General features: G+C 39.9%; 2 protein-coding genes across 3 annotated transcripts in view; one reads left to right on the top strand and one right to left on the bottom strand.

The window, feature by feature from the left end:
* LOC140155326 (uncharacterized) overlaps positions 1-9,073 on the bottom strand; it is an 83,491-nt gene extending 74,418 nt beyond the window's left edge. The window contains exon 1 of one of the 2 annotated variants that reach the window (XM_072178118.1): positions 8,767-9,073. In XM_072178118.1, the coding sequence (XP_072034219.1) occupies positions 8,767-8,853 (87 nt within the window). In that variant the 5' untranslated portion in view covers positions 8,854-9,073. The remainder of the gene's footprint in view (positions 1-8,766) is intronic. The other variant, XM_072178117.1, reaches the window with a different exon arrangement.
* Positions 9,074-10,115: 1,042 nt separating this feature from the next.
* The window catches only part of LOC140154477 (uncharacterized), a 103,426-nt gene continuing 87,964 nt past the window's right edge, over positions 10,116-25,577 (top strand). Inside the window, exons 1-3 of the mRNA XM_072177044.1 lie at positions 10,116-10,483; positions 17,688-17,739; positions 25,459-25,533. Of these exons, the coding sequence (XP_072033145.1) occupies positions 10,422-10,483; positions 17,688-17,739; positions 25,459-25,533 (189 nt within the window). The 5' untranslated portion in view covers positions 10,116-10,421. The remainder of the gene's footprint in view (positions 10,484-17,687; positions 17,740-25,458; positions 25,534-25,577) is intronic.

Genomic DNA, 25,577 nt, shown 5'->3' with positions numbered 1-25,577 from the left:
GTGCTCGCTTATCGATGAGCTTTAGCTCCTCCTCCCACTGGGGAGAACGACCCGTGCGCCTTGGCCGCTAGCGGCAGGCGCTGCAACGCTCTGGATCCATGTCAGGGACCCTGAGGTAGGTTTCAGTAGTCCTCCTGCGAAACACGCAGTGGAAGCGCAAGCACGCAGCGCGCCGAAGCTCCAGCGAGCCTGACAGCCCCACGAAACCTACCCTTGAGGTCCGCCGGGAATGCAAGTGCGGGCGACCCTTGTGTGGACGCCAGCTAGCTGGGCATCCTACTGAAAAAGATGCCCTGGTCCTCCTGAACGGACTCCTCCTGAGAGAAAGCCAGGCCCAAACCTTGGGCCACACGGCTCATCACCTCAGCGGTGTCCGCAGGCAGACCATTGCTAGCGAGTTCCTCACGGGCAGCGGGGAAGGATACCTGAAGCTACCTGCACAGCCTCATCAGACTGTGAGTCGCTACTGGTTTCATCTTCCGACTCCTTTCCCTCGCCTTCAGACTCTGACTCACTCTCTGATGAGGAAGAGATCTGACGACGGGCATCTGAAGGTGGACAGGAGGTGTCGCCACCGTGTGGCTAGCCAACTGAACACCAGCAGCAGAGGGAGTACTCCCGCTCGACCCCGAGATGCTAGCTATCGCACCCCGCTCTCCGCACGCTCTCGCTGCTGTCGCCCTAGCCATAGCAGCGCGCGGCCTACCCTGAGCTGTATCAGGGTTAGCCACTCGCCGCCCAGCCTGGGTAACAGCTGGTGGTACTGCTTGCCCATCGCTAGGCGGCACTTGCCACGGTGCTAGACCGTGGAAGAAACCACCCTGCGGCGGATACCACGGGGTATACCCTGTCGGTAGCTGACCCTGAAAGGATCCGCCACCAGGGAAACCCCATGGAACGGCAGTACCAGTACCGCCTCCCCCCCCCTGTTGCCACAGAGACTGTGGTAACCAGGACGAGTACTGCGGTACCTGCGTGGTTGTAGCGTAGGTGCCCGGTAGGGCTCCCGGCTGCGTACCACTGTACCCATGCCTCACAGCGTTCCCCGCTAGAGGATCAAGCCGTGTGTATGGGTACCCCGCTATACTGGCTGTCCCTTGGCTAAAAGGAGCTTGCCTAGTATCACGGGTAGCTGAGCGTGTATACCCCCGATCAGTCACCTCGCTACCTGAATAGGTAGTATCAATCAATGGAGCCATGCTCCGCTGAATAGATAGTGATCGATCATAAGAGGGTAATCGACCCATTGACTGTAATGGATCACCCACGCTCTGCTGGCTCTCGAGGACATAAGTGGGTTGTTGATCAGCCAGGCTGTTCAAACTACCTACCCTAACCTCTTGAGCCTCGCCCAAGGTCGCTGTGTGTGGCGGACCACTCACGGCAGCTATGGGCGCGTGCATAGTGGCTACCACTGAAGTCGAGCCGTAGCTCGCCTCGGTAGCTGCCACCGTTTGCACTTGGGTCGCTGTCCCGTGAGAGACTGCGCGAGCCCAACCCCGGTATAGCCGCTAGCCAGTCCCGGAGGACAGCCGGCAGCCATTCCAAGGCCCAGGGCATCACTCGGCGGTCCCGCCATGGAACGCTGCCGTGTGACAACCCCAGTTGGTTCTGCTAAAACTACACCCGAAGCGTTAGCCCCGGTATCGTCTCTGCTAAACCCATGCACGCCATTCGACCCTTGCGGGAACGAAAGCGTGCTGCGTGCCGTGGATCAACCCAGGCAAGCCCGGGGTTCCACTGGCACGCTGCGTGCTACAGACCGGCCGAGGCAAGCCCGGAGGTCCGTTCGCACGCTGTATGCTGAGATTCAACCCAGGCAAGCCCGGGTACCTTGGCATACTGTCCGTCGCCCGCTACTTCATGGGTGCTAGACCCGCTGTTCGCCAGCAATAGACGGGTGTCCACCTGCAACAACCCCGCTAGAGATCTCACTGGTAGACTGGTACTCGCCTGTTAGGGCAAGTACCGCCCTGCTGCCTGCTACTAGCTTAGACGTTAAGTCAGTGCTTTCGCTGGCTGCTAGGCCTTCGGGCTCGCTAGCAGTCCCGGAGGGTCCGCCTGCTTGCCCGGGACCGGAGCCCCAGAGGTTACCTTAGCGTGGCCCTTGCCGCCGCGCTAGTACCTACCATATCAATCTTACCTGTAGGCTTCTGTTTCTTAGTCTTCGCCTTCTGTCTGTGTCGAAGACCCAAACGAGCGCTACTTTCTAAATCCGCGAAGTGGATGTCCGATAAGCCTATGCAAAAGGAAGCACACTTATTTGATTTAGAGCAATCCCTGTGGGTGTAGCAGAGTGGATGCGGGTCCCACTCTGCCACAAGGGAAGGGCATGATTGACAAGGCCTGGACATTGTAGTAATCGGGAGCGTATAGCACTACCCCCGAACACAAGCTCAAGCCCAATAAACAGACCCACACGCACAGTGGCTGACGCTGATGTAGTGGTATGATATAAAAATATATGTACAAAGGGATGAAAAACTGAAAACCTTTTGGTATAGATTTGTCAGGCTGGTCCCTTCGGAAACCCACCGAACTCTTAGCAGTAACTCGTCATCAGACGCAGCATACTGAAAGATATAACGATAGAGCACACCATAAACATAGCGATAATCACTCACCATACATGTATACACAGTACTGTACAAACATCTATTGTAACTTACTAGTCTGCTATAGTTGTTTTACGTGAGAACAAAAAATAAAATGGCGTCCTAAGGGCGGCCATTTTGAAAACGTGTGTTCCGTATACGAACGGAAACACTCATACAAGCTAAGTCTTTGGATCGTTTTTGTCCCTTTTCTAGCCGAAAAATGTCGTCAAAACTATCTCCCTAGCGCACTATACTGGTTGGTTTTTACCTCAGGTGTAACAAACAAACTGTATATCTCGGCCCTTTGGTTCGTAATGATACTTAGCGTTGGTAAAGAAAAATCCACACGCCTATCTCATCTAGAAACCAAGGAGGATAAGGGATGATTATCGTGTGACGTCACCGAATGGGTGAGTCCACTCGGGGATCGGGGTTTTTTGTTATTTATTCATTTATGTGGGACAAAATGACTATTGGTTTTTTCCGCATCTCGGGATCGATGCAAGAAGTATCTTAATCAACATCGGAAACGGTAAGATCGACCGGTGTACTGAGTCTTGATAAACATTTGCAAGTGCAAATGCAAGAATTGGGGTGCCAGTACATAACTACGTCTCGTTCAATATTTTAAAACTCATAGCAAGACCAATATGCTAAATATTGGGCGTAAAGCATCCAATTTTACCATTACCATGACTACATTTTCTCACACTTGGATTCATCAAAACATAATAATGGATGCATTAGAATTTTTAAAATGAGATCAAATTTTAACCAGAAGTTGAAAATACTGGTATTTTACAAATTGACCTCAAATGACCTTTGACCTCAGCATATGACCTTGAGCAGCACCAATAGCTGTGGGTTCCAGTGCTGCTGCAGCTATGACCCAAGTTTGGTTGCATTGTTCATATGAAACCAAATTTTAACCAAAAGTTGTAAATAATGGACCTCAAATGACCTAACCTCAGTATATGACATTGAACACCACCAACAGATGAGCCAGGGTTCTCAAAGTGCAGCTCTATGACCCAAGTATGGTTGCAATAGGATTTAAACTGTTCAAATTTTATGAGTTGACTTCAAATGACCTTTGAACACCACCCCAAAAAAAGAGTTTCTGACTATATGGCACACCTAAGTCAATCCGCCTATCCATTCACAAGATACAGCATCCGGAGGTACGTACGGAAGGACGGACGGACAGTGCAAAAAACAGTATGCCTCGCGACGGAGACATAAAAATATGCAGTGGATTCGCAAAATTTCCAACACTGGGGGTGCTTGAGATTCAGAAAAATGGGCAAAAATGGCAATTTTTCCAGCATCTGGTCACATGCAATCTTTGAGAGGCGGGGCCTGAAGGGTAAGCGAGCCCCCCTGAACCCAAATTATTGCCCCCCCCCCTTCCGGAACATAAGTCATGATCAATTAACTTGCTTAATTAATTGCATAGTCTCATCCCCCACCATATAAATTCAGCTTTGTGAAATTTAATAATTTAGATCCATTTTCACTCTGAGGTACACTATGGCAGCGTGAAAAAAGATTTGAAGCATTTTAGTGAAAATGTCTGGAATTTTTGTACGAAATGTATTATCTTCAACATGTAGCTGTACATGTAGCTGTACAGCCACCTCTTCCAGATGCTCCTACATTAACATTCGTACATGCACAATGTATTAAACATGTACCGGTACTGGAAGTCTTGTCTGGGCATGGGTCCAATGGTTAATTTGCCCTGTCAAATAGCATCATACCCTGTAATAATTGACTAACTTGCTACAACGATTCCAGTTCATAACCTTCACTTAACATTTTGCATTTTACTACTGCTGTGTAATGTCCTTTTGACTTGCAATGTAAGTTGGACTACCATTAACCACATATGGATTCAGATATGTAGCAGATACACAGGTAAATGGACTGAGGTAAAGATTCTTTCCTCAAATGAATGTCTGGCTGTAGTATCTTGTAACTGTATTACTGGTGTGAGGTCTGCAACAAAGTAGTGTCAATTCTTTAGCCATTTCACTTGATGGTCAAATTTGTACTGCTTTATATGATTTAATATTGTTTCTAGTTGGTGGGGGGGGGCACTCCCAATTTTGAGGCGACACATATGTAGGCTATACTAGGCCAGTTATATAGACCCCCTTTTCAGCATCGCTGTCATTCCAAAGTTCCAATTTTTCCCGATCACATGCTGTATTACCCAACCAAAGACCCTTTATTTTACCATTCGATCTGTAAAAGACAATTATTTTTTGATTTTAACAGCAAATTTCATTTATCACTGATTTTGTTACTTCTTTTGCAAAAACAAAGCAATTTGAAGCCAATTTTTGAAGCTTCTTTTGGCTCGACTCTCACCCACAGACCCCATATTAAAAAAAGGTCATATTAAAAAAAGGTCATATTCTCACCCAATGCCGGGCCCAATGCCCCCTTGCGGAATGCCAAAAATCACACTCTCACCGAATGCCTCTTCCTGTGAAAGTGCCAGCCCTACACCTATATATTGAGGTGCCCCCCTGGTTTCTAGCCCGACACGAAAAAATGTAAAACAGTATGGCAGCCAACTTGTGATCTAATACAATACTAAAGAAGACTTTAAATGTCCTTCTCTCTGACTGCTCTTGTTGATTTGAGTTGACCTGTACATCAGCAGCATCCTAAATATCAGGAAGTAGGACTCCATGAAGGCAAATTCACATCATTTTATCAAAGACTATTTGGGACAAGGTGATGGCAGTAGCTTGTCATTTCCTTTGCAAAGTCATTTCGGTATTTTTCAGCTTACAAAGACATTTTCAGACAGTTAGATAAACAAGATTGCAAACATTGACCTAGTTTTTCTTGATGATTTTAGAATCTTTAAAAGCTCCTGGATTTCAATCTTATTATCAGCTTTAAAGGGACATTAACAGATTTTGAGTTTTAAATTATTTTTTCCCATATAAATTTGGTTTTGTGACCCTACATTGGGGGAGAGGAGGAGGCATTAAATTTTCCCAAATATTTCCTTGCCCCCCCCAGTAAAAAACCCAAAATTACAAAAATTTCTGTTTCCCCTCTGCAACTCAGGATCTAGTCCTACGTTCTTGAAAAAGAGTAGTCATCTTTGATGTTTTTTGAGATACATAAATTACTTTCAGTTTCAGTAAAACTATTATACTTTGCAAAACAATAGAACCACATATTATGAATCTCAAATGAAGCCCCAGTAGGTGACCGGTTATTTGGGATTTCACTTTGCTACATCAGGACACATCTATAATTTCAATTTCATGGATGATATCTATTTGCTTCACAACAAAGGCCTAGATACATGACAAGCTCTGGTGGAATTTACAATTTGCTGGACTATAGTATACCGTTTTCCAAGGAATACCTAAATCAGGACTGTAGGTCTAAGTAGCTGTTGGGGGTAAAAAAAGTTTCAGATTCTCGGGGGGGGGGGGGGGTGCCTCCAAAAATTTGAGTGCCCAGCCCGGCCTCCCACCAAAGCATTTATGAACACTCCCTAAATATGACAATCCAGTGCCATATTGGGCCAAACAAAAGCTGGACAATACCTGCAATGGCAGCCTACATGGATATTTTAAATCTTCCCCCCCCCACCTCCCCGGATCATTTCCCAAAATAGGTCTGATCAGAGATTATGGAGCTGGAAAATACAGGGGGGAATGCAACTTTCACGGGAAGGGGCCAAAATTTGACGAAAATGGTCAAAAATGGGTGAAAAGCACAAAAAAGGCCCAGATATTTTATAAAGGAGAGAGAGAGGGAAGACTTATCGAGGGAGGGGGGGGCCTACACCACTGACTGGAACACAAGCTGCCTTGGTTACCCATGAACCTCTATGATAAAAGCAAACATAAACATCAAGCGATTCAAGGCATAAAGAAGCCTATTCATGATGTAAGCAAAGATGACATTTATCACGATATTCCTGGTCAGAAGTCTAGACTCGGTTGTGAACCCACCCTCTGGTCATGTCTAAAGAAAATTAAGTCTGTAAATCTGACAGATCTTACGAATAATCAATTTTTAGATTCTCTTCAAATAACTTGATGGCCGTACAAAGCAGACTTGGAAGATGTAGGCCTATACAGGAAATGAATACAGGAAAAGAGATGCACAATACAACATCTTGGTTGGGCAGACATAGCTGGTGACGAACCATATGCCACCAGGGTTTTAGTTTTCTTGCTATCTTTGGGACAGACGACAGGAAAACAGACTGCCTATAAATGTAGCAGAAAGCAATCAACCATTACATTTTAAGTGAACATTATTATGTCTATGCTGTAATGAAACATACTCATGTACGTAAACATTACAGCCAGACTAGTATGTGGCACTGGCAGTTAACTTTGTTTAACATTTTCGCATGAACACGTTCCAAGACTCCCCCAGTACATTCTTTTAAATTTTCAAGGACTGGTTTGGTTTGGTTTTGTTTGGGGGGGGGGAGGTTGGCAGGGCAAATCACCCTTAACCCTAGTCTATTTTGAGCCCTCTACATGTACTAGTCATTTGTTTGAAATCATTTGTCACATTGAAGACCCAAGTGGAAGAAATTTGTGAGATTGCTGACTACAGTGGAAGAATTTTTGAGATGGCTCACTTGTTGGCAGTTTATAAGTCTTTGGGAACCGTTTTCAAAATTTTGGCCGATTTGACCCCCTTCATTTGAGGGGTCAACTGGGGTCAAAATTGGCCACATTTCTTAACTTTACAATTCATGTCATACTACTTGTTGGGGTTACAAAAATGGGCTAGATTGAAGATATAAATTGTCCAAATATTCAGCCAAAACATTTTAGTGCAGGAGTATAGGGAGGGTTTAAACAAGGTCAAATTATTCTTTGGGGGGGGGGGTGATTCCAAAAAATTGTTTGTTGCAATCTGACCCAAATGTGACAAGCTAATAAGAAAAAGGTCTCAAATGTGACAAGCTATTAAGAAATAGAAAATCAGTAAGAGAAGGTGTTTTAATATACTAGTATTAAAATATTTAGGCCTATAAATGTAATTTTGAGTTTGAGTCCAAAATAATTAACTTTAGAAATAATCTGCAGATAAGATCCCAAATCCCAAACAAACATATACGCTGTAGGTCCTCCCTATAAAATTTTTTGAAATAACTAAAAAAAAATTTAAATTTTTGTTGTTGTTTTGTGGACATTCAAGTGCGGACTGATCCTACATCCAGGGACGCAGCCCCCCAAAAAAAAAAATTAAAAGGAGAGCTTGCTTTGAAGTTGAAAATTAAAAAAAAAAAACATGTTCAGATACTGTAAAATTAGCAATTTGAACCCTGTATTTGCAAAATGTTCTGATTCCGTAGCAAAAATCCCAATTTAAGTGGGAAGCCAAATTTTGTTTAAAAGTTTAGCCACCCCAATACAAATTCCTTTTAAAATATTTCATTTTTTCATCAGGCTGAAATGATGAGGAAAAATTAGAAACAATTTTGAAAATATAACTACCGGTATCTACAATGTTGAAAATATCCACAAAGAACTGGTGATCATAAGATGAAAATGGTTTGAAAGTTGCAAAATATTAAGTCAAAAAGACTTTCTCCAACCAAAGTTCAGCCTCCCAATACGATCTCAACAAAAAAGTTTCACTCACCAAGAGCAGCTCATACCGTTCAGGGACCGTCTCAAAAGTTTGCACTAAATCTTAATTTATCCGGCAACACTGCATGAACTAAGGCGCCCAAAAATTGTACCGGCATTAAAACGTTCACCATAAATATAATAAATGGTCTTAAATCTTCGTGATTGCATGATAAAAATGGGTGAATTGATAATAAACCATACAGAACAAAATATGGGTGAGCATTAAAACCTCTACATCCCAAGAAATCAAATTTAGGTGCCTTTCTCTGTGCCTATTGGGCCGGACCAACCGGCTCCAGTGAGCTGCAACTTCGTCTACAAAAGTTCTTGGTAGGTAATACCACCACTGCCAGTGCCACTTTTAAAATACACTAATTTATGTGTACTGCATACTTGAACCCAGGCAAGTTAATGAAATACAATGCAAACATATAAAACAACATTTTTATGCACTTTATAAAGTTTTCTCCGTCTTTAACATAAGTGATTTTACTGTTTTACTACAAGAAAATTATAAAATATACAACACTTACCGCTGCTCTTGCAAAATCTGCACATCCTAACATTAACACCACCACATAGACGAGGACATGCCTCTGCATTTCTTCCCAATATTTCATATTTAACAGTTTATACAAATCCTTCGCGGAAGGCAGAAGAGAAGACCCTTCGCCCGTCAATATCTGACAGGCTGGGAGGCAATATTTAGATCAAAAAGTAAGAAAATTGTTGATGAAGTTCACGATGAAAATGAAGTTCTGACACCCATTCCTGTCCAGTTCTGCTGCTTTTTCGCACACACCGTATACTTGCAGTTCAGCAATCCTCCTCTGACCGAATCACGGGAACTCCTCAAACAGTACGCCGTACTTTCTTCCGGAACTATACACAAAAGTTTTGGGTTAACTTTGCAACTTCAATGAAATAATTTCCAAACTACTCGGAATATTCCTTTGAATATATAATGGCTAAAATAATTTTAGAGAAGGAAAAATACGTGGCTGAGACGAAGTTGTGGATGAATTGAGTACCGCACTACATTGAATGCGAACGCAGCTGGAGAAGTTTGGAAGCCTACTCACAATTCTGGGGGTCATTATCATAATTAATTGGACTCAAGAGCTGAAGACTGTGCGTAAAGCCAGTGAATGAGTGAAGAAGATGTATGTTGGGAGAATTATGTTTGCAATCAATGTTTATTTTACAACATGAATCACAAATTGCGTAGGAAATTGACTAGCCGACTGAAAGTGAAATAACGTCATAAAAATGATAAAATTGTTTAATATAAAAGATGATATGAAGGTAGAAACAAATTTGTCTGACAGCAAGGGTTCATTCGTACAAAACTCATCACCCTCAGTCATCACACTTACAATTCTCATCATCACCCCGGCCCCATATAAGATAAATAAAACCTTTATTTACATCTTGGCATTTCCTACACATCATACTCATCATTAACATCATCATTTATGGACTGCTTATAAATGTTTCATGTCATTGTTATAAAGAACCCATTATAAACGAAGGCCTACTTGTATGGGATGAAACCCCGGGGATGAGGCCTTTGATTATATGAACATGTTCAAAATCCCGAATAAAACTTTGAATTGTTATATGTTTTTGAGTTATGAATGAAATGTGTAGCCTATTATTTTATTACTCGGCGGGTGGCCGGCATGATTTGTTTACGTTCAATGGGATATAACTCTTATAACATTGTCATGTCTCAAGATTGATCAATTGTTGCTGTTTTATTGATTAATCGAATTCTCAAGTTTTTCTCAAAGTTTCATAAAGTTTTAAGAGTCTGATTCATAACTTAATTCTCCTTACAAGGCTCCGCCCACTTTTTGGCGAGAGCAATTTCGTCGGCTGCACGGTGTCTTGTGAGCTAGCCACCAAACCATCAAACTTTGACTACACCACTGGCCGAATTTGCCAGCCCAGAACGAAAAACCTTCAGTATTCGCCATAATAATCACTAGAAAGAGCTACAAAATATACATACTTGTCGTCTGGATACTGAAGCGGCCATTTTTGGCCTGTGGAATAACAAAAAACTGAATTTTGACTGCTGAATAAATGGTACCTATGGCGAGGTAGGACAAGACACGTAGTTTTGGATAGTGTGTGTACATACAAATCGACCAGCGAGTGATTTAGACTCGCCGGCAGAAACATCATGGAACAATTTTTATATCTAAATAATGCAGTTAAACGATTAAAACCAAATATGTGGAGGAGGTAAGTAGCACTTTTATATTTTAATCAAATCTAACTCGGCATGTCTGCAAAAGTTTTATTAGGCACGGGAAAGTGAAATATAAACACTAATATCTGAACTTCACGGTCTCGTTAAAATCAGCTCCAATGAAACTGAAACATCGGTTTCAAAGTTGAAAGCGTCTTCGTAAACCTGTTAAAAAGCTTTTTTGGCATGTTCCTAATCTAAAAGAACAACACGATATGTTTTTGAAAGGGCCGATCTATTAGGAACATTTTTCTAATGTGATTTAAGAAAGTTGAAAAGCATATAAAATGGTAAAATTGTACTAACAATTCCGAGGTTCGCCAACCAAGTCATTCAAGAAGGGATCGTCTCAGAAATGTAAATATTCGGTTTTGGTTACTGGCAACTCGGTGAAAAGCGCCCAAATGGTAATTGACAACAAAAACGACAGTGGTCTGCATTTATACAATGATTCTTATGAATAGGCCTACATTTGTGTTTACTTTTGAATGCGAGGTTAGTTTGTCAATTATGAATAAATGTTCTTGATTTTCATATTTACATATTTGTTTGAGAATGTTTAGGTTTTGTTTGCTTTCTTTTCTACTAATTCATTCTTTCTTTCTTCCTTTCTTTTTTTTTTTTTTTTTTTTTTTTTTTTTTTTTTTTTTTTCTATCATTTTTTCTCTTGTTGGTCAGGGTTTTCCAGGCGCAGGCCCTACTGACCTAATTTAATGCACTACTTGTACTAGTAGCACTTTATTCATTCTATTAACCACCCAGGGTGGTCAGTAAAGTCATTTTGGGTGTGTACTTAAAATAATTATGTTCTAATAATATTATAATATAGGCCTAAAGGCTCACAAAAAGTAACATAGCCACTACAAATACGTTTATTTAGCTTCAGAACTATGTATTTTACAATATTTTAAACATAGAAAGACAGGTGGTTTATGTCCGCACATTTTGATATTTCATTCAATTTCTAGGTATGAGAGGCAAACCTTAGTTAAAGGGGCATTTCGTGATCCACAGCCTCATCCCCCACTTTTGAGATTTTTACACCACTGGATACCTCTGGCTACATAATGTTTATGTACCAATTATTTCTTGCAGATTAATTGCTTAGAAAAAATATCGCTAATTTGAATTTCGTTCTGGTGCACCAGAACGAAATTACAACACATTGTCTATGGAGCAGTGTAATACACATAATCATGCATAACTCGCAAACGCAAAATCGGAATCAACTGAAATTTTGGAAATAAGCTTTTTTCGTGGCTATCTACTGAAAAATGTCATAAAAGAGGATGCTAGGATCACGAAATCCTCTAAGGGCTCTTTTTGACATTCCTTACGACACGGTTTCAGATTTGAAGCAGGTTTGACTGCCAAAAATGGCAAAATATAAAGTTTCAAAAAATATTGTTTTAAATATGTTTTCTAGACTGAAATTTTGTGCAGAATTCATTTCTGAAGTCAGAAATGCACAATCTGTCATTGTTTTCCTGATATGAGCATTACAGTAGAGGCATATGCTTTTGATGGAAATAAAAATATGAGATCCATAAGTGACAACATCATCACAACATATTTGAACTCTATTGGCACACTTATAAAGGCTCTGCAAGGCTCACATCATGTTGTAGTGCAAGTCTGACATCTGATTGGTGCACACACATTGAATATAGGTCACATGATTGCGCAATATTACAGGTACTAATTGTTCCCGATTTTGCTCAAAAATGGGGTGGCGAGTCAATTTGATAAAAAAATTAGAACTAAAAAATATGCATTTTAGCACAAGTTTGATACTATATCCCTGTAGTACTGTATCATGGGAATAACTGATTAGTTTTTCTGAAGTCAGAAATGCAAAATCTGTCATTGTTTTCCTGATATGAGCATTACAGTAGAGGCATATGCTTTTGACGGAAATGAAAATATGAGATCCATAAGTGACAACATCATCACAACATATTTGAACTCTATTGGCACACTTATAAAGGCTCTGCAAGGCTCACATCATGTTGTAGTGCAAGTCTGACATCTGATTGGTGCACACACATTGAATATAGGTCACATGATTGCGCAATATTACAGGTACTAATTGTTCCCGATTTTGCTCCAAAATGGGGTGGCGAAATCAATTTGATAAAAAATTAGAACTCAAAAAATATGCATTTTAGCACAAGTTTGGTACTATATCCCTGTAGTACTGTATCATGGGAATAACTGATTAGTTTTTTAAACATGTCGCCCTCATATTTTTTTTTTGCGATTTTTCGAAATGCCAAATTTTACGTAATTTACAGATGTCACAAATTGATAAAAAAATTAGAAAAGAAAATTGAGAAGGAATGAAAAGATATTAATGTTATACCCAAGTAGGAACTTATACTGTGCATAACTGATTAGTTTTTCAAGCCTATAGCTCTTGTAGTTTTCTTGTAATCCCAATTTTTATAAATGGCAGGAATTTTTACACACATCAAAATTTTAAGGGGTAGGGAAAACATTTTTACATTTTGCAAGTCTTTCCCTTAGTTAAAATGAACAGAGTTAGGTATCAAATGAAAGCCCATTCAATACTGCATAGACTGGTAGGTCAACCATCACTGTAGCACCTTCCTATCACGAGTTACGATTTTTCAAATCAATTTTTTTGCCGAAAACGGCGTATTTTGGCATGTCAATTGTCACGAGGCATGTCATATTTGAATGATTCTGGCGCATAAATGATTAAGTCAATCACAAAACAAATACCTGAATCCATCAAATAGTACCCTCAGCTGATATGTTAACATTTTAAAGGGCCATATCTATGTATATTGTAGACTCTATGAGTATACAAAGTTGGCATGTGAAAATTTTTGTCACCCAAAAAGTGTGTTTTTCAGGCAAAATTGGCCACAAATCAACATTTTGTAGCAAAACGATGTACGATACACACGTTTTGGCCAAAAAATCATGTTCTACAAACAATTTTACCCCAGAAAAGACACCTTAGAAATTAAACATAGCTATTTTCACTCTGGGGTGAATTTTTACACACTTTGGCAGTGAAACCTGCTTCAAATCTGAGACCATGTCTTACACAGGAAGGTGTGCGCCATCCTGCAGCGTTCCTTTTGTTAAAATCCTGTGTGATAATATAACACTGCAATTAGCCACTTCACTGACTTAAATTAGGAGCGCGCTTTCCTGACCGAGCTTTCCTAAGGCGCACGCTTAGCGAGGGGAAGCCTGCCTTCTTTCGGTGTGAAAACGTGGGAGGGTATTTCAATATGAGCCCTTATAGTACTACACCCATTGATTTTTTGCATTTTTTTGCATTTTGTGAAGAAATTACACCATTGACAAAGTGGTATGCAAAATTTCTTTTTATTTTTTATCAGTGAAAAATTACAAAAAATAAAAATTGGACATTGATGATTTAAATGATCTGCTATATCGCTATAAATGAAAAAATATTTTTAGCATTTATATATGCACGGATCATGTGAGATAAAAAAATTTAAAAAATAAATAAAAAGGTGCTTTTAAACCATTGTATAGCAAGTCATTTTAGCCCTATATATTTTTTGTTTACCGTATCCTGGTAACTCAGATGCGTGTTTCATAACAAACCATAATTCATTCTTTTCAACATGTTCAAGTAGGGTACATGAATAGAATACATTAAATCTTTGTTATACTTCTATAGAAAATCTAGTGGTGCTTGCAAAATATATAACACTGAATAAATTAAATAAACACTTACACAATAGATGCATAGTCATTAGTCAATTTGATATTGATGTTGTTATTGATGTGTTGTTAGGAGAAGAAAAGGCTATTAGGTCACCGTATGTCAGGTTATAGGTCAATTGGTTCAGGTCAAATTTAAGCATCAATTTTGAATACACATGTGAGAGTCTGTGATACAAAATGTATCATACTGAGGAATAATTTTGATATTCTGTCTTTAACTGATATATCTCGAGAAGTAAGGTGGATATACTAATATACCTTGGGATGTAAATGGTGAGTACAATTTAGAATGCCTAGTTGAGATGGATTTCACAAATAAATATAAAATAGTTACCAAAATCACAAAAGTTACGCTTACGGAAAACTACCCAATATGGTGGTATAGGTGACAAGAAATACAATTTTTTCAACATTGCTGTAGTATGGTTGTGGTAACCTGTTACCTATGGCTTAATTAAGTTTCAGTGAAATAATGTCGCAAGTTAAAAATACAAAATATAGCTCAACATTGAAAATAGAAGCATTTTAACCAGTTCCTTTTTGATAGTTGTGAGCACCAAGTTCATGAAGTCATAAAAGAAATCAGGAACCACTTATTCCCATTTTACATATCAACTTTATTTCCTAACGTGTTAGCAACACATATCCAAAATTTTAACGACATCCGTTGATAGTAAGCTTTCCAAAATGAAGTGAATTTAAATCATCAGTGATGTACCACCTTTGGCTTCTACTTTTAAAAAGCATGTAAGCTTTACGTTGATACCGATGCCACCAATAAAACGAGAAGATTTGCCCTTCATTTTGCATACCACTTTGTCCAATTTTTTTTGTAATTTCTTCACAAAATGCAAAAAATGCAAAAAAAAAAAATCAATGGGTATAGTACCCCCTTAACACATTTTGAATTGCTAGTCAGCCAAATTGGCCTAAACCGGGGCCCAAACACAATACATATACATAGAAATTTAAAAGAAAAGATTGGTCAAGGAAACCTACATAAATATGTAGATACTTCACTTGACCCAAATATATGATTTTTTTTGGTGATGAGACAATCGCACATGGAATTTTAGAGGGATTTTGACAGCAGTTCCACATAGAAAATCTGCACTATCATGACACCATGCTTTTGTGAAGGTTGCATTCATCCAGGTATAATCAAATATAAAATTAGATTCGTTAAAACTATTCAACTGGACTCATGGTTTTGAGAAGCAATGGTTTCACACCTTATCCTAGGTGCATCTTCAGGCCGTCTGTTGGTACAGTTGAATAGTTTTAACGAATCTAATTTTATATATGACACTATGCTGTTTTGTTTTTTAATTGATGCATTAAATGCATTTTCTTCGGAAGTGGGGTCCCTAATATACGGGGGTCATAAAATTTTTGATGACCAAAAAAATGTAGGGAAGATGACCACAGATAGTGTTTGTTTTATTCAAAAAGACTGATTTTAATACAATTTTAGCCTGTTTAGGGGGTAAGGTGTATCGGTAGCAGGGGGTTATAAAATTTTTGTTGCCGAAATAGGGGAGTTGCAATTTTATTGACACGGACTTTTCGTAAATTTGGGACTTCCGAACAAAATTATCGTACGGGCATGAAACTTGGTGGGCACAGTCAACATTTAGAGCCAAATTTGTGAAAGGTCATTTTAGGGTCATCCAAGGTCACCCAGGGGTCATCTGAGGTCAAATTACTAAAAACTGTCATACGGGCATGAGGTACAGTCAACATTTAGAGCCAAATTTTTGGAAGGTCATTTTGGGGTCATCCAAGGTTACCCAGGGGTCATCTGAGGTCAAATTACTAAAAACTTGTATGGGCATGAAACTCAGGTCAAGTCAACATTTAGAGTCAAATTTTTGGAAGGTCATTTTGGTGTCATCCGAGGTCACCCAGGGGTCATCTGAGGTCAAATTACTAAAAACTGTCATATGGGCATGAAACTTTGTGGGTATATACTCTTGAGCAGCTCATGAACGACGCGCAAGTGACGCGCACTTTTGTGAATTTACGCAGGCGTAAGTTGGGACTTTATTGACTCGCGCAGTAACAAAAACCAAACAATTCCCGCCTATTAGGAGCTGATCAAGGTATAGTCCATATTTAGAGTCAAATTTTCAGAAGGTCATTTCGGGGTCATCCAAGGTCACCCAGGGGTCATCTGAGGTCAAATTACTAAAAACTGTCGTATGGGCATGAAACTTGGTGGGTGCAATCAACATTTAGAGACAAATTTTTGGAAGGTCATTTCAGGGTTATCCAAGGTCACCCAGGGGTCATCAGAGGTCAAATTACTAAAAACTGTCATATGGGCATGAAACTTGGTGGGTATAGTCAACATTTAAAGTCAAATTTTTGGAAGGTCATTTCGGGGTCATCCAAGGTCACCCAGGGGCATTTGAGGTCAAATTAGTAATAACTGTCGTATGGGCATGAAACTTGGTGGGTGCAGTCAACATTTAGAGTCAAGTTTTCAGAAGGTCATTTTGAGGTCATCTGAGGCCACCCAGGGGTCATATGAGGTCAAATTACTAAAAACTGTCGTACCGGCATGAAACTTGGTGGGTACAGTCAACATTTAGAGCCAAATTTTTGGAAGGTCATTTTGGAGTCATCCAAGGTCACCCAGGGCTCATCTGAGGTCAAATTACTAAAAACTGTCATATGGGCATGAAACTTGGAGGGTCAAGTCAACATTTAGAGTCACATTTTTGGTAGGTCATTTTAGGGTCATCCGAGGTCACCCAGGGATCAACTGAGGTCAAATTACTAAAAACTATCGAATTGGCATGAAACTTGATGGGTGCAGTCATCATTTAGAGCCAAATTTTTGGATGGTCATTTCAAGGTCATCAGGTCACTCAGGGGTCATCTGAGGTCAAGTTACTAGAAACTGTCGTATGGGTATGAAACTTGGTGGGTACAGTTAACATTTAGAGCCAAATTTTTGGAAGGTCATTTCGGGGTCACCAGGGGTCATCTGAGGTCAAATTAGTAAAAACTGTTGGATGGGCATGAAATCAGCCAGGTAATCGTGCCCAGCCGTGAACCACCAAAATTTAGAGGTCAAAGGTCAAATTTCAATATTGGTCCAATCAAGCTCAAATTGAACAGGCAAATCACTGTGGGTTGTTGCAGGTTCGCTTACTTCTACCAAAAGTAATCGCGAAAAGCAGGCGGTCGCGAAAGCAGGCGAGACTCGTGGTTCGAGAACCGTCTTGTTCTCAGATTGGCCAAAATTGTATCACTGACCCCTCAATATGACCATTATACGAAAATTGGTATTTCATGACAGAAAAATCAAGGTGTGACTACAAGTCTGTGAGTTCAAGACGCATGGCTATATAGGCCTATGTGTGTCCATCAGAATTTATGGACCACTGCATGCACGACATGATTCTAGTTTAAAGATAGGTATTAACTGCTTTTTGCTTTCATCTCATTTTGTTTCAGGCTTGCTGTATTAGTGTTAGTCCTAGCCGTACTTGAATCAAGTAATTCACAGGTAGGTGTTTCTGTATTTTCATAAATAAATAAATGTTGTAGTGGCTTCAAAACTGGGGTGAGAAAGCATACTCGGTAAGTCCAGAATACACCATAAAAGTAGCACGATTTGTCTGTTATTTTCTACCTTGAACGGAGGCCAATCACAATCTAATCACAAATTTTAAAACTTGTTGCGATTCTAAGCTTTCTTCCATTGACCTATGTAAAGAATGTATTTGTATATATTTATTGTTATTTTCGTCAAAATTTACACAGCGTGCCTGCCCCCCACTCTATTTGTAGTTTTTGCCAATTTTTTTTTCATATGAACATCCTTCCTTCAAGTCAAAGCCATTCTTGGGGACCACTGATAGTGGTGGTTAAATACATGTGTATTAAAGTAGGGATATTTGTCTCGTATCCCTGATTAAAGTATGTACGGTAATAATGGTATAATAAATTCTAAAAAGTGGTCTTCCATTTTAAAATTGGTCCAATCGAGCTCAAATTCAACAGGAATGATCCTTACAACATTCTAAACATGTTTAAAATATTTATGACCCCAAAGGTCAAAGTTTAGGGGTCACAGATCAAATTTCAAAATTGGTCCAATCAAGCTCAAATTCAAACAAATGTTAAGGTCATTTTAGGGTCATTTCGGGGTCATCTGGGGTCAAATCGCCATAGATTGTTGCAGGTTCATGAAATTTTCGAGACAAAAAAAGTCAAGGTCATTTTGGGGTCATTCGGAGTCAACTCACCAAAAATTGTTGCAGGTTCATTTACTTCTACCAAAAGTGATCGCGAAAGCAGGCCATAGATTGTTGCAGGTTCATGAAATTTTCGAGACAAAAAAGTCAAGGTCATTTTGGGGTCATTCAGAGTCAACTCACCAAAAATTGTTGCAGGTTCATTTACTTCTACCAAAAGTGATCGCGAAAGCAGGCGATACTCGTGGTTCGAGAACTGCCTTGTTCTTTATTCTACTTGTACACACCCTGAAGGAACAGTTTTCAAATATGACAAGTCTAGACAATACATAAAGATATGGATCCTCGACTGACTTCCCCTAGTTGGTATTTTGGTCTGTAACCATTTGTAGCTTGCTATACAAATCCTGGATTGGTGTGAGGACTAGATCATTTCCCCAGTAGCTTTCCCTGGATCATGGATGGGCCTCTCTGTTACGTCCCTGATGAAGTCAAGAGAAGCCAATTCTGTTATTAATTGTCTTAGTGATAGATGGGGTTATGCTTATGACTCAAAACCCACAGATTTGCAGGGTTCCCCAGTTATGAAAATAATGTTCATTCTTATTTCAATAATATTGGTTTCAAACCCTGTTGCCTCCCCCAGTAAAAAGCCAAAATTACAAACAATTTCACTGTTTGCAGTAATTTTGCGCAAAATGTGTTGGTTTTGCCCCCCAAATTCACTTTGCCCCACAATGCACCACCCACCTCCCCCACCCCACACCCACCCCGAAAAAATTCCTCAATAACTTCTTAGAGAGGAACACTCTCCCTCATACCCCCCCCCTTACGTATGCATAAAAAAGTTGCCCTTTTTGCTTCTTTTTGTACACCTGGCACTAAAGCAGTAATTTATCTATATAATAATACGCATCGTCTATCTGTGTGTCTATGTGTCTGTCTGTCTCCTACCGCCTATTTTCTCGGAGACTAGGGGTCGCATACGTTCCTCAAACTTGGTGGGTGGGTGCAGCTTGACCCCACACAGAACAAGTTTGTATTGATTAGTGGGTCAAGGTCACCCGAGGTCATCCAGGGGTCAAATTAGTAAAAACTGTTTTTCTCGGAGACTGGGGGTCGCACGTTCCTCAAACTTGACGAGTGGGTGCGTCTTGACCCGGGACAGAACAAGTTTGTATTGGTTAGTGGGTCAAGGTCACCAGAGGTCATCTAGGGGTCAAATTAGTAAAAACTGTCATACGGGCATGCAACTTGGTGGGTAGGTGCATCTTGACCTAAGACGGAACAAGTTTGTATTGGTTAGTGGTTCAAGGTCACCCAGGGGTCATCTGAGGTCAAATTAGTAACAACTGTTTTCCGCCTATTTTCTCGGAGACTAGGGGTCGCACGTTCCTCAAACTTGGTGGGTGGGTGCATCTGGACCTCAGACAGAACAAGTTTGTTTCGGTAAGTGGGCCAAGATCACTCGAGGTCATCCAGGGGTCATCTGAGGTCAAATTAGTAAAAACTGTCGTATGGGCATGAAACTTGGTGGGTACAGTCAACTTTTAGAGTCAAATGTTTGGACTGTCATTTTGGGGTCATCCGGGTCACTCACCTAGGGGTCATCTGAGGTCAAATTAGTAAAAAATGTCGTATGGGCATGAAACTTGGTGGGTACAGTCAACTTTTAGAGTCAAATGTTTGGACGGTCATTTTGGGGTCATCCAAGGTCAAATTACTTAAAACTGTCGTATGGGCATGAAACGTGGTGGGTACAGTCAACATTTAGAGCCAAATTTTGGAAGGTCATTTCGAGGTCATCTGAGGTCAAATTAGTAAAAACTGTCCTATGGGCATAAAACTTGGTGAGTACAGTCACCATCAGCCAGGTAATCGCGACAGCCGAGAACCACCAAATACGGGTAACCGCCTAGTATACAATAATAGTGAAAACTTTACCACAAATGGCTTCAATTGGGCCGTCATGGTAATAGAATGGGAATAGATTTAATAACGAAGGCATGTTAAATCAAATATTCTACATCCACTAAAAAGTTTAGGCCTTAGAGTTGTTTGAACTTTGAAAAGTTATAGGCCTACATGCACATAATAACTTCCTCTTAGGATGTGCTTATCACTAATTAAACATCCACTATATTTCACTTGCTTTGTTACAGACTTATTGGTACTACCTCCATGATTGGACAAAGTCAAGCAAATAATGCTCATTTTTAGTTATTAGTCAGGCCATCTTAATTTAATGGTTCGTCTCAAAGCCCCTGGACGCATTAGTAAAATCACCCGCTTTTTGCACATTATTCCCACTGGATTGAGTAAATTTCAGGGTTTTTTTTTCTTGTTTTATTTTTTATTTTTCCCAAAAATCCACCATCCACAAAAATATCACGTCTGACATCGTGTCAGACATCAAAATAGCCTAAATCGTTAACCTCTATCAAATTCTACATCTTGACCATTGTTGACCACAGTGAAACCTTTTTTTGTATTTCAATGTTTATAATTTTTATTCATTTCAGCAAACAAATTAACAAATTAAGGAAATCGGACCACAGTGAAACCTCCTTGACAGATGAAAAGGTGGTCAATTGTTGTCAAAAAGCTCATCCCACAGAAAAAGTTTTAAAAAAACCCTTAACAAAAATGCATTCCGCATTAGGTTTTCAACTTGGGAAGGGCTTTGATATGAACTATTAAAATTAAGATGTCCTCAATATATTAAACATCTAAAAACTCCTGGATTGGCTCAAAGTTCTTGTAGTGTGGGCGATCTTTTAAAGCCCATTATGATATTGATATTACGTGTGTAGTACACTCCCAACCGGCACGACCACTGCCAAATCGGTTTTAAGGATCGATGACGACAACTATGTCATTCACTGCATGTTATATAAGCATGTTCTGGCCCGATGCCATTTCTCGTCATACCCCTTGCTGAGTAATTTACGTGCCATACTCCTTTATTTAGTTCACTACCTGTGTAGCTGGTGTTTAGGTTTTGAAACCTGCCCAATGAGTCTGATGGGCTCTGCAGCACTTAAAGTGGTTTGGTTTTAATACGTCAGAAACCGGGTTTTTTGTGGTGGGTCATCATGAGGCATTTTGAATATTCTCACACAAGTTTTATACAGATTATTTTTAAAAGCAAAGTAAAGTACATGATCAACATGCCTTTTGTTTAAAACAAGTTAAAGCGGTTTTACAATTTACATGATGCATTTTAATTTTGTTTCAACTGATAATCAATGCACTGTTAATGAGCTAATATGACTTGAAGTGCTCATGAATATGTATGTAAATCTAATATATCAATGTGTAAATGTTCAGGGTACTTTTAGATGTTTTTACAGAATTTTTCCATGAAACTTGGTCAAAGTTTTTTTTAATGTGTTGATTGTGTTCTAATGTACCGGTATTTTAATATATTGTCTACCCACCCTCTAATTTGTATATTACTGGGCATTTATGCTAATTAGCTAATTATACAAATGTGCAAATAAAAAAATAATGTGTTTCTTATCCTCGCCTGCACCAATTTTTGACACAACACCAATTTTTTTGTTAATTTGTTATTTTCAAAAATACTGTAAAAATTATGGAAAGGAAGTTCTAAATAAATAGGCCTCATACCAATAACAAATAATAAGGGCCTGCCTCATGAACAAGAAACATTATTTTTTTAATTGGCCAAACCGACACTATAGGCCTATAAGTTCAGAAATCAAGTCTAGACCTAATTAGGATCATAAAGCTTACATAAAAAATGGGTCAGTATTGATAACACTGAAGGTATCTTTTGATTCAGGAAATGTGTACTGTCAAACTACTTCTTGTCTGATTTCAAAATAACTATTAGTCTACTTCATAGCCCCTTTTTGGAAATTCAATATCAACTCATCTCACAATGATTGCAAGTTTAGAACGAGAACAGCTCCCGTCCGAAAACCGCAACACCAAGAAAACCTTTTTCTCTGGGCAGAGCGCCCGGCCAGGGCAGAGCGGTCATTGGAGATGTCTTGTGTTTGATGGAATGGCATAGCTTGTATGAATTGCTTATCAAAAAGGGAATGCAAAGCAGTCTAAAGAACTATCGGCTCAGACAACAATTGCTTAAAATCTTCCTCTAGTATCGCTTTGATAAAGTTATTCGCTCCCACTAATGTCCTGTTGTGTCGGGCCGTAGTGTCAAAATTGCATTTAATCAACCTCCTACCTATTGTTCTAATGAATGTAAATATATTCCAAATTACATGTAATTATGTAATTAGGCCAATGAACACTGGAAGGTCAAACCACAGCTATCATATAGGGTTATGAAAGGAGTTGTGTTCTCACAGTAGTTTTGAAATTTTACAAGTTTTTGTTAAAACTGAGCTCAAAAAGGAACTTATAATTTTTCACAAGGTCATATCTTCCAATCCTGTCCATCAAAATGAACCAAAATTATGCACAGGTTTACTTCAATACTCTACTCTCAACACATGTCAGTAACCAAGCAGTTATCCAACTGACACAACAGCAAAATGCACTGACATGGAATAGCTTCCTAGAACACATTCACAGCCCAATAATTGGCACCCAGCACAAGAAATCTGTGAGAATGATTACAAGATCCTTGCACAGGTGATAATTCCCAAAGAATTGTAAGGAAAAGGGGAATAGTAAGGAACAAGACCTGTTTCTTGGAGAAAGTGTGTGAAAAGCAGAACGCAGCACCATTTTATCATCTATGCAAGGATCTTGTATGCATTCTTACAGATTTCTTGTGCTGGGTGGCAAATATAAGGTTGTGAAAGGAAGCTGTTCCGTGGTCCAGGAAGCTGTTCCGTGTCGGTGCATTTTGCTGTTGTGTCAGTTGGACAACTGCTTGGTTACTGACATGTGTTTTGAGTGGAGTATTGAAGTAATCCTGTGTGTAATTTTGGTACATTTTGATGGACACGATTTTAAGATATGACCCTGTGATTCACAAGTTGTGAAAAATTTCTTTTTGAGCTCAGTTTATGTATACCTAAACTTAATGCAATAAGAAATTACCCATATTTTGTCCTTACTCGGACAATTGTGTCCAAACTGCACTACTCCAACTGCTCGCTACTCCAACCAACTTACTTCAGCTGAATATGCTTACCATGATATAGAAAGTAGGTCTAAATAGGAGTGCACTTATCAGAACTCAAAGGTTCACACCTAGATCTTAGAGAAAAGGCATGTACTCTCTCTTTCTGTGGTGTAGGGTAGGGGTAGACAGGCCCGTAGCCAGGATTTATTTTGGATCTTTTTTGTTTTTTTTTGGTAAAAAAAGGGGACTTTTGGGCCTTTTGGCATTTTGGGGGGGGTGTGTGCTGCACCTCCTGGCTACAGGCCTGGGGTGGGGTATGGGCAGGCCTGGAAAAATGTGGAAAGTGGGAAGCTCCTTCCCGGGAAATTTGGAACTTTGGAGGGAAATTAAGGTCCTTAAACAAAGAAATATGTACATAAGAATTTGAAGGAAATTTGTCTTTTTGAAGGGAACTTTTGATCATCTTCCAGGGAAATTTTCATTTTTCCCAGCCCTGGGTATGGGTAGGGTTTATGGGGCATGTATGTTGGTATAGGAGTAGGGTCAGGTAGGACTGGGTGTGGGAAGGGTATGGCTGTGGTGTGGTAAGAGAAGGAGTAGAGTTGATCATCCCAAGGTCATCAGGGGTCGTTGTCTTAGGTCAAATTATTGACAAAAATTGTTGAATTTGCACAAAACTTTGTAGTACCATGCTTCTACTTTGCTAAAGCTATACTGAAGGCATAGCTAGGTTTCTCTTGTATCCCTGGATTTACATGTATAGGCTACTATTCTCTTCATCTATAGACTTTGAGCTACAAAGGGCAATTTTAGAGGGTAGCCCAATGAACCTCACAAATCAACAAGTTGGTGTCTGTTTGCACCATGGTTGCACTTTATTATTATTAAAGCCTACCATGTGGAATAATCATTTGATAATAATTTGAAGACCTTGGAAGTATCAGAATATTGATGTTTGTCAACACTTGCTTGTGTTCAAGTTCAATGACAGGAATGTGTTATTTACTACTCATAAATTCTCAGCCTTGACACCATAACTCATTTTCCCCTTCCAGATTGTACAACAATTACAATAAGCTGCAAATAATTGGTTTTCATATTTTTTCTCAAGAATTGTCTGTCCAGAGAAACTCTTGGAATTCACCCCTTCCTTTTATAAAATGTGCAATATTATGAGCCCCAGAAAATGCAGGAAATTTGGCAAGGGAGGCCTGGGGTTGATAAGTCAATTGGTATGTATCATATCCCTGTTGGTACTGAGGGGGATGTGCCCCTTAGGTAAAAATGCAAGTTAAAACATTAATCAGGCAAATTCCTGTAACAAAGTGGACTTGGGGGAAAATGTTTTTCAGCACTTTGTGATTGAGGAACATGATGTAGAGCAGGCCTTCTCAACTAGTTTATTTGAAGTGCCAACTGGGAAATTTTAGTGATAATGAAGTGCCAACATGTTTAGGGAGCATTTTGTGAGGGAGCGTGTGCGCGATCGAACGCATAGCGGATGGGGTCCAGGAGGCCCACGCCTTATGGCCCCTGTAGGGTTTCAGTGTGAGAGCCCCAGCCGCGGGGGGTCCAGGGGGCAGCGCCCCCGGAAGCTCTGAGATTTTAAGGCTATCTAAAGGCTCAGATGTGGTATTTTTACCCCTTTTTTGTAAACAATTTATGAGGAAAAAACTAGTAAATTTACCGTGCATCACTTCATGCGCCACTTCGACTAACTCCAAGCGCCACAAGTGGCGCGCGCCGCCAGTTGAGAAGGCCTGATGTAGAGAGTATTTAGGGCCTACAATGTACAAAACATTACTGAATTGATTTAGCTGTCCTGTTGTCCAAAACAAAAACTAATTCATCCTATAGACCAGTGCTTTTATTTAGAAATGTTTTCAACAGCGGACGCATCGTAGTTTGATGCATTTTATCGTCATGACTAATATTTGTGGTATGTTTTTATGTGTCTTTACAGAGATACGAAAATCGAGATCCAGAATGTAGGCGACAGTGTGCAGAATGTGGCTGCAAAGGGCAAAAAGGAATGCGGGTAAGTAGGCATTGTCTGATCTCCTTGTCAGTTCTCCCACAGCT

Source organism: Amphiura filiformis, chromosome 6, assembly GCF_039555335.1.
Source record: "Amphiura filiformis chromosome 6, Afil_fr2py, whole genome shotgun sequence".
In the NCBI taxonomy this organism is placed as follows: domain Eukaryota; kingdom Metazoa; phylum Echinodermata; class Ophiuroidea; order Amphilepidida; family Amphiuridae; genus Amphiura; species Amphiura filiformis.
The sequence above is the reverse complement of the archived record's forward strand: the minus strand, read 5'-3'. Positions and strand labels throughout refer to the sequence as shown.